Source organism: Juglans microcarpa x Juglans regia, chromosome 8D, assembly GCF_004785595.1.
Source record: "Juglans microcarpa x Juglans regia isolate MS1-56 chromosome 8D, Jm3101_v1.0, whole genome shotgun sequence".
NCBI lineage: Eukaryota > Viridiplantae > Streptophyta > Magnoliopsida > Fagales > Juglandaceae > Juglans > Juglans microcarpa x Juglans regia.
Window position 1 is genome coordinate 19016022 of NC_054608.1, and position 10768 is coordinate 19026789.

The 10768-nt window shown below is 36.0% G+C and overlaps 1 protein-coding gene across 1 annotated transcript; it reads left to right on the top strand.

Annotated features, from left to right (window-relative positions):
* Positions 1 to 2284: 2284 nt before the first annotated feature.
* Positions 2285 to 2962, top strand: LOC121242258. The gene has a single exon (XM_041140150.1). The coding sequence runs from the start codon at positions 2285 to 2287 to the stop codon at positions 2960 to 2962; it is 678 nt and encodes a 225-aa protein (XP_040996084.1).
* Positions 2963 to 10768: the final 7806 nt, after the last annotated feature.

The following is a 10768-nucleotide window of genomic DNA, read 5'->3' on the forward strand; positions in this document are numbered from 1 at the left end:
ACAATGAAATTTGGCAGCCCTAAGAATAGTGAAGATATTAGACAGCCACCTTTTTTTTTTTTTTTTTTAATCCTAGAACAATGAAACCCTAGAATTAAATATGCAGGAAATAAAAGATAGAATCAGACTTGATTGGGAACCTGGCTCTGATACCAAATGATATAAATCTGCAAGAATAGAATCCCTTGAATCCACAATCAATTTGAAAACTCACCCAAGAAAGCCAAAATCAAGTCAATAGATGGAGAATCTAGACCCGATAGGAACTCGTTTCAAGAATCTAAATTATATTAAAATCTAGACTCGTTGAAAAACTCGTCTCAAGAACCCAGAATACAAGGAGGAACACCACAAAAGTTGTGATTTATCTTTGATAAGTTCAAAAGTTCAATCCAGAACAAGAGGAGTAAACTCAACTCACAAATAAAATTCAATATTGTCTAAAACTTCAAATGAGGCTACAAAGAGTATTTAAACCAAACCTAATTGAAACCCTAGTCAAAATAAAGCTCATTTTACCCAAAATGCCCCTAGATGAACAGTGTCGCGGCTACAGTAACACGACTACAGTAACGCTACAGTAGCCTCTTGAAATCCTAGTTCCTAAAAAGTAACTTTTCAAATAAGTCATTGGCCAAAATATAAGACTTTACCGGAAACCCAAGTTCATAAGAAATACGACATGTGGGCCTAGCATCTTCAAGCCTATTTATTCTAAACTAATAAGATAAATCCTTTAACCAAATTGGAAGCCTCTAATAACAATAAGCCCTAAGTCTACATCATGTCTTCCACAACTTGAATCAAGTGGATCAAAATTGGTTCTCCTTCTTTCAAACTCATCTTGAGTGTTGGGCTCTTGCTAGCTTCATCCTAAGTGGATTGCACCAATCCTTACATTGCTTCATTGATCTTCTTGGCCATTAATCTTATAATTGACCCATTTAGAACTTGCAAAATATTTTTAAGAGTAGGCCCACCTTAGTTTCTATCATTCGTGATGCATATGTTCATGAGAAAATACTCTTATATGTTGTGGATTTTTATCTAAAGAAATTAGGAATGAATATAGAGGATTTTTGAAGTCATGACATAGATTTATGTATGATGTATGATATTTCATGATGATGGGCAATAAATATCTTATAGTAACATGACTTTATAGCCAAGAACGAGGTGTAAGATTTAGGATCCAAAATTTGGAGAGTTTTTGGTTACAATTTATTGAGGTTATTATTTTAACTGGAGAATGTTATTATTACTTCATGTAGAGAGTTTTATTTATGTGTAGATTGGTTAGTTACTATTGTATGTAGAGTTAAGATAATTATTGAGTAAAATTATTATAAGGCTTTTAAATCGATCCCATTGTTAAGGTTAATACTTGTTTAGACTTGAATTGAATTTGAAGTATATGATCGTTGACACATAACGTGCTAACATGTATACCTAAAAGACTAGTAAACATGATCTCAACTACACAAGAAAAGTATGCGTGGCGCTAAAACTTAAAAAAAAAAAAAAAAGTGATTTGAGATAAGAGGTCGTTGCCAAATTTTGGCGCGACAATCAAAGGATGCGTGGCTATAAAACTAAAAAGTAAAAATCCTCAAAAAGCATCAGAAACTAATATCGATAACAGACTTACTATCTTATTACTATTTATTTATTTATTATTTATTTATTTAATTTTTTTATTTTATTTAATAATTAAGAAAGTAATTATTAATAAAATTATATATATTTTTATTTTTTCTTAATGATTGAAGATTTTAAAAAAACTTAAAAGAAAATGATAAAAAAAATAAAAAATTTCAAATAAATTATAAGTAGTAAATGAGTAGTATGAGGATAGTAACTCTACCACTATCCTTATAATATATGAGTAGTGCTAGGCTACCACCCAGCATTGACAACTAGGTATGCCGTCTAGCACAAATTTATCTTTTTATTTTTTTAAATTTTTTTATTCATATTTTTTATCATTTTAAACATTTTTTAAAAAAATATAAAAAAAAAGTTATTAATGGATTAATAGTTGCTTCTTTAACTATTAACTAAAAAAAAATTAAAATATCTGCGGTGACAAAACAAGGTGTTAAAATGAAGTGTCAAACTAACATTTTCTATAATATATATATACACGCGTAGTTAGATCCTCACCCCCCCTTCTCTTTCTCGCTATTATTGCAGCCTGCCTCATCCATCGTCTCCGTGCATACGGTACTTTACAGTTACAGACTTGGAAAACCACTTCAAACCCAAGAACCTGTTTCTTGCAGCCATGAATGACGAGCACATAACCATCGAAACGATCGACATCCCAAACCCTGACAAACTCCGAAGGTTTAGAGTCCACTTGTTTGAGAGGCACCTCATTAACGTCACTCTCACCTCTAACCCCTCCATCGTCCGTAGATGGATTCGAGCGACTCTCTGGTACAAAGGCAAACAGAACAACCCGCGCGGCGGCCTCCTCGTTGGCCTTGGCATCCAGCGGCGTCCCTACCTCAACTCTGCCGCAACTCTCCAGCTCTGTGTTGGCCATCACTGCCTCGTCTTCCACATGCAACATGCGCCCATTGTCCCGCTCGCCCTCCGACGCTTTCTGTCCTACCACAAAAACACCTTCATCGGCGTTTTTGACCACAAAGAGCCACGCTCGCTCCTCGATTCCGAGCACCACCTTTCAGTCTCGAATCTCGTTGATGTTCGCGACGAGGTGAAGTTGCTGGGTTGGAGTGGGGATCTCTCGGTGGAGCAGTTGGCCGATCGTCTTTTGGGTTTCAAGGACGTGAACATACCGCAGGAGATTGGGATTAGTACTAACTGGGATGATGTTTCGCTTACAGAAGAACAGGTTCAATACGCCAGCGTCTACGCTTTTCTTTCTTTCTCCATGGGAATGGCTTTGTCTGCGCGGCGCCGGCGTCATTGGGCGAAAGGTTATCAAAGGCCTTAAATAGAGAGCCTTTTCTTTCTTTCCTTCTCTTTCTTTGGTCATAAACGCTAGAAATGCTTTTCTTTCGACCTTTCTTTTTCTTAATTGGGTCATAAATTAGGTGGGAAGCCGGCCTTTCTTTTCTTGGTGATGAACGGCGATCTTTGTTCTTTTTTCCATGTTCTTTTCTCTTTTGGATGGGTTTTTAGTAGGTTTCATTAACTCGTGATTTTGGGATGGCTGATGTGCTTATAAATGCTGGCTTTCATGAACTGGTGATGCACAAATTGTATTGTCATGATGGACTGTGTTCATGTGTATATTTCTGTTATGGGTATGGTTTCTTTTTTTTTTTTTTTTTTTTGAAAAAAGTCAAGGGCCCTGCCTGAGGCCCCTACCCCGATTTTATTAGAACAAACCTCTGGTATGGTACAGGAACACCTTGGTTACAAAAAAAAAAAAAATCCCAGCAAAAACAAATCTCATTTCTCTCTAATAAAAGGAATCTCCAAACAATCCATACGAGTCAAACCTCGCAAACGTATTTATTCAAATTTCGAGCCAAAAAAATCAGTGTTAACACCATGCGTCCCTTCCTTTGCCAAGAAATCCACTACTATATTTGCTTGCCGAAAAATGTGCCTAAAGCATGCATTAATCTCATTAGCAAGCTCCTTTATCTCCTTCCAAATATCCCGAAGAAACCAAAGTCGACAAATTCCAGAAGCGAGCCAATTCATGACTACCGGTGAATCCGATTTTACTAGAACATCCCGAAGCCTCAACTGTTTACATAGCCGAAACACATCTAATAAAGCCTCAATCGTTTATGGGTATGGTTGTATTTGGAAATAAGGGAAAGAAATAGAGATGAAATTGATGGAATATTACTTAATATATTACTGAAAGAACTGTAGATAATAAGGGGTTTTCAAGGAACCCGAGGAACCCTAGCCTCTAGTGTTGATGCCAAATTCATACAAGATATTCGATAACCTTCATCTCTTCATCTCCCTGCTATATTCCTTCTATCTGTGAATAACCAACACTCTAACAGACAATGACACTCTCATGAGTTACATACAATCGTGAAGTATGTAAAAACCACGTAATCGCTTTAAAAAAGAGTGGGGTCTACTATTAAAAAATTAATTTTTTTTATGTGAGTCTCATATTTTATTCACTTTTTTCAAAACAATTACGTGGCAGTTATACAATTCATGGTTGCAAATATCTTTTCTCCACGCTCAATAACAGGAAATCACAGAAAATACTAAACGACTTGTTCAATTGAACTACATTAAATGGTGCGCTCCAAATCTTCGTGTGATGCTACTCTTGTTGCGGCGTTTCACTCCTTATACCAAAACGGCCCGTTCACTCTTCTTCACTTTCTTCATCCTTTGTGCCAAAACGACCCATTCGACAAAGCTTCTTCACTTCAATTCAACTTCAGACCTATTAACTCTTCTTTTCTGTCTAGGTCATTACAATTTCCTTTATTCCCAATAACTACATTCATCTCTCTTTGTTCTTTTTTTTTTCTTTTTTATTGGAATAACTACATTATTCTTGAATGTGCTATTTACTTAGCTTTCGTTTACTCTCTCTTGTTAATGGGCCGCGTAGCTAGATTCCTTGATGAAACAACAGTAAGTAAAGGTTACTGGGGAAAAGAAAAATACATTTGATCTTCACTTGGAGGAAGAAATTAAAGAAAAATAACATTTACTAACAGACAATCCATCATTTAAGTAAGAGAAATTATTCATTTGTACAGATGAATCGTACAAAATAAACTCATAAACTGATATGATATCTTAATGTGGTATGTTAAGATTATAAATGTCTTTACACTGTAAGGTAGATTCAACATACCACATTAAAATAGGTCAATTTGTGTCTTTATTTTACTGACATTCTTTTTTTAATCTAGCACTTCTGATTAATTATTAATTGTTAACTTATAACCATCACTGTATGTAGTATGCCCATGCAAGAGCTAACCGCGTGCAACTAGCTTGCATGGTTTGATATTTGGCAGATGAAACTTGATGGTTGAATCGTTAATCGTTTGGGATTGATCTAATTGCTCGAGTTTAGTCAGATTAAACTAGCCCTGGCCTCAGAGATAAGTAACCTTGGAATAATTTTACACCAATTTTTTCTAGGATGAAATAAAAATCATCCCTAGACATACAATATTTTTTGGAATGATATTTAAATTTCGTCCAACAATCGTCTAATGGAACATAAATAATTTGAATGTTGGTATATCGGGATATTGAAAATTTTATATTTTAATTTTTAATAAAAAAAATGATGTTTTAAGTAACGATCTAATTAGAGAAGACACATGATGCAAAATACATGAAAATAAAAACCCTAAAAAACCTACAATCCTAGATCAGCCCTAACACACTCCTCATAGCAGAGAGGCGACCCTCAACCTTGATCAATTGAGACAATTAAATCAACATATGTAAGTGTGATGCCCTCAACTTCCATTTGGGATGGAACGAAGATTTAGAGTATTGAGACATGCAACACAAAGTTACATACTCCCGTTCATGATAGTTAATATACAATGCATCATAGAATGCAACTAGTAGTATGTAATAATTGCAGCAGAATAAGAGTAAATAATTATTACTTATGCCAGGATGAACTAAAACATCCCAATAGCATTAATATTCATCATGAGTTCAAACGATAATGTTGCATATCCTCAATATAAAATACTTAAAATAATAAGTTCTCATGATTAGATCAACTTCTTCATATACTCTAAGGTATGAAGGGTTAGAGCTATGAACATAAAAAATACGATTTAATCTTCGATCGAGGTCCAGCTCCTCTTAATTAGCCAGATCCACTGGTCGATCCTGTCCGTCCTCGTCTGGTCTTGATACAACTTCATTATCCTGAGTGAAATGATAGTGGGTCCATAAGGGTGAGATTTACTTGAAATCTCAGTAAGTTAAACAACCAATGTGCACAAAGATAAATTATGCATGATAAATGATAAATATGAAATGCATGCTATGAAAAAAATAGTATTTGTCTTCCATCTAGATTCCTATACTTTTTAAAAAAAAAAAAAAAAAAAAACTTTGATGTACATTTTCTTACAAAGAAAAATTTTCAATTCAACTATAAAAAACGTAACATTTCATCATCATTAAGCATCACTAACATTAATATAACATCATAACGTATGGTATCATCATAGGTCCCCCCTATGCACTGTGAGTACCTACTGGTGACCGTAGTACAACTCATATTCAAACTACATTGTGTGCAGACTCATTCTCAATGCATTGGTAACATAACATTATCACTGTCATAACATCATAACATATATGCCCACTAGCCTGAGGTGTCATAAAAATTTTGACTTTGCTCCGACGTTCTTTAAAAAGAATCCATTCGAAACTCATTGACTGATTTTCGTCAACCCAGGGGTTACAACTCTACTTTTACTCAGTCCAAAGCAGATAGAGGAGTTCTATTAGGATAAATCCAAATCCTAATCTTTGAGGTCGTGACAAAATTAAGTTTTCATGCTATACTTAAGAATATTTTTCATGACATGCGTTTGTAAGTATGCTTCTTGTAAAAATGACAATTTTGTATAACAAGCGCAAATGACAAAAATTGGATGTCATGTAAGCAAATAGTCATATACTCAATGTATCATATAACATTATGTTTCATGTTCAAATGAAATTTATATCATGAATGTGACATTTTTCTATAAATCATAAATAAATTATCAAAGTGTAAGTTAGAGGCCAACTTACAAACTATCCGAGTTTGGAAAAAAATCGTAGCGGTTGTAAACCTTACTAGCGGTTATACCAAGCTAGGATTTGGGCTTCTAAAGAATATGTTTTTTTTTTTTTTTTTTCTTTTAAAGAAAAGTTAGGGCTACATGTACAATAGTGACCCCTCCCCAATTTTATTCATAAAAAAACCTTACTTATGGTGAAGGAATACCATATAAACTAATTTCTTCTCAAAAGAAACTAACAGTGCTATAAAAAGTTAACAAAATCTATCCAAGCTTCTTACTATATACATCTACTATTGGTATTTGGCACCTTTGTAAAATATCAATCTGCCTGCAAGTGAGTCTTTTCTTCCTCTTCATTTTAAAAGCTATATTTCTTAACCAAAAAGTAATCTACTCCCAACAAGCTTGAAGCAACGTGTCCTTATCCTCCATTCTTCGTCTACATCGACGCATCCATAGTGACCATACAATTAAAACAGGTGTAATCCCCCATATGTGTTCCAATTGGGATGAGCGTTTTCCTTTAGAGACCCAGCTCCACAATCTATCCCTCCAGTTTTGCTGCTGATCATACTGAAACCCCAACATCTCCGAAGCCTTCCTCCACAGCTTATGCGCAAAATCCCCTTCTCCCAACAAATGATCTATTGTTTCAACCTTAGGCTGTTCACAGTAGACACATGCAGAACAGAGAAATATTCCCATCTGCCGGACATTTGAGTCCACACTCAATTCCCTTTGTAACCCTTTCCAGCATATAAAAGACATTCTAAGTGGAATAACAAGATCCCAAACAAACTTTGCCCACTTTACTTCCGCATTCTTTGACCGACACACCTCCCATGCAGATTTCACAGTTACCTTAGCTCCCTTCAACAGCTTCCAATACACCCTATCATCTATCTCCAGCCCACCTAGCTTCACATTCAAGTTAATATACCGAGCCTTATCCCTTCCTATCATTTTCGCAATTACATCTTCCTTCCACTCTACACCATTAATCACCTCCCGCAACATCAAATTAGATTGATCAAAATTACTTATCTGCAATCCTAGAATACCAAGACCAGACCAGTTTTCCCACCAGAAATGAATTTGCACTTTATTAATCTGCCACCTTGATTGCTCAATAATGACCGAAAAACAAGCAGATATTAACTTCCATACAGGAGATGCATACCTCTGAACCCTTCCTTGAAAAGGATGATGCTTTTTATAATATTTTTCTCTCACTACTTTCGCCCATAAAGAACATCCATAAAGGGCACTCCAAGCTAGCTTCACTCTAACTGCCTTCTGAAACTCCCCTAAGTCACGGATGCCTAAACCCTCCTCACAGGTTTAGCAACCCTTTGCCAAGACACCCAATGCTTTTTGCGATGTTCTTCTGTTCCTCCCCATAAGAACCCAGCAAAAATGGAATTAAGCTTCCTAATAACTATCTTCGGAACATCTATCACTGACATAAGATGAACAGGTAAGCTGGATAACACATTCTGAAGCATAATAATGCGTCCCCCAGCCGATAATAGCATACCTTTCCATCCATCTAGCTTAACCCGTACTTTCTTCAACAAATCCTCAAAACAACGTACTCCAATCACTGAAGGAGCTATTGGGATACCCAGATATGTACAAGGAAATTTTTCAGGTCCATAACCAATTATTCTTTGTAGTCTTTTTTTCCTTGAATGATCAATATTTTTTGAAAAATACATTGCTAACTTATACGTATTTACCTTTTGTCCCGACCACTTGGAATAAAGTTCAATTATTTCCTTGAGCCCTTTCACCTATTTTTGATATGCTTTAAGAAAGAAAATGGCATCAACGCATAGATTAAATGAGACACCTGCGTACTCACTCTTGGAATTACAAGAGGCTAAATCCTCGAAGATCCACTGCCTGTTTAACCATCCTCGTGAAAACTTCCTCAGCTAGAATAAACAAATATGGTGAGAGTGGATCCCCCCGCCAAACTCCTCTAAAAGACTGGAAATACCCTCGATATATTCCATTAAGCATCACTGAAAAACTGCAATTCTGAACACAATTTTTTAGAAGGCTAATAAACTTATCAGAAAAACCATAAGCATATAAAGCCTCCCATAGAAAGCTCCATTCCAACCTATCGTATGCCTTCATCATATCCAGTTTTAACATAATATTCCCACCTCTAGTCTTTCTGTTGAAACTACGCAATAATTCCTGCACCAACAAAGCATTCTCAAAAATGCTACGGCCTTTAACAAACGCACCCTGTTCTTCTGAAATAATACTAGGTAATAAAGGCCGAATTCTTCCAACTAAAATTTTTGAGAAACACTTATAAATAACCGAACACAAACTTATTGGACGGAATTTAGCGAAACGGTTTGAGCATTTTGTTTTAAGGATAAGCACCAAAAAAGTAGAAGTATAATACGGACCCAACATCGCTCCTAAAAAAAATTCCATGGCTGCTTCAAGCAGATCTGATCCCACAATGTCCCAACAAGAAATGAAAAAACTGGCCCCAAAACCGTCAGGCCCTGGGCTACTCTCCTCCGGAATTGATTTCATTGCTTCTAAAGTTTCCTCCATAGAAGGTACCTTAACAAGATTGACGTTCTCCTCCTCAGATACAGTCAGATCAACCAACCTCCGTATGTCTTCTTTCGCCCTGGAATGCTCCTCAGACTGCAGTAGCTTGGAAAAATAATCCACTGCACCGTCATGCGCGTCAATTGGAGTTCGAAGCACCTGGCCATCCTGCATCTCCATATGTCCTACCCATGCCTTTCGTCTATGATCTCTAAAAACACCATGAAAAAATTTAGTATTCGCATCACCCTCTTTTATCCATTTCACTTTAGCCTTTTGAGCCATGAAAATGTATTCTCTATAAAGCCACTGATGCAACTCCTTCTGAGCTTCCTGTAAAAGAATCTCATCCTCTGCCTTTCCCTTCTCAAGAATCTTCCCTTCCAGTTGAATAATCTGGTCTTCCCATCGTGAAATATTAGCAAAAATATTCCCAAAGGATGTGCGATTCCACACCTTCAACGATTGCTTCAAACATTTCAACTTAGCAACCAACTTCTGAAGTCCATTAAAATTTGTCGGCATCTCCCAGCTCTTGGCCACTACCTCTCGAAACTGAACATGTGTAGTCCATATACGTTGGAAAAAGAAAGGCCTTGGACCATAAAACTGACGAGGAATCGAAGTCTTGAGATGTAGCGGACAATGGTCTGAAGTGCTTCTTGCCAACGTAAACACTTTCGCAAACGGAAAAACCCGTAAAAACTCCTGATTTACCAAAAGCCGATCTAACTTTGCCCATATACGTCCACGCCCTTCTTGCCCATTACACCACGAATATTTAGAACCTTCTTCTTGCGGTTCCATGAGCCCACAATTTAATATACAGTGATTGAAATCATCTTTAACACCCTATGATTTTAAGAGTCCTCCAATTTTTTCATGATCATCACGGATGACATTAAAATCCCCTCCAACCACCCAAGGAATATCTTGTCTTTGAATCAACTCCAATTCTCGCCAAAGATGAACCCTCCCAGCTTGAAAACAACTCGCATATATAAACGATAATAACATCTCCTTCTCACCTTTCTTATATATACCGGAAATCTGTTGCTTTGTACTAGAAACCAATTGCATAGATACATTCTTTTGCCAAAACTTTCCAAAACTTTCTAAAGAATATGTTCATAATAAAAAGGGTTTAAAATTGATATTTATAAAATACCCCTAAACTTTTCAAAATTGCCACTAAAGTCCTAAATTTTCACTATTTGCGAATGAGCCTCAAAATTAACCAAACTTCATAAAACTCATATTTTCTATGTTCTAAAGCCATCTATGCCTTTATAACTTTGAGAATAAAAGTGAAACTATGCTAATCACACCCAACCAGTGGCATTCATTCCATTAATGCCTAAGTATGATTTCAACTAATTAACCCTATGGATGCATGTGTACTCAGTTTCATTAAGTACCATCAATAATTACAACCTTACTGACAAATT

Bases quoted from the DNA above. Each gene is read 5' to 3' on its own strand.
- LOC121242258 (XM_041140150.1), top strand. From the start codon at position 2,285: ATGAATGACGAGCACATAACCATCGAAACGATCGACATCCCAAACCCT.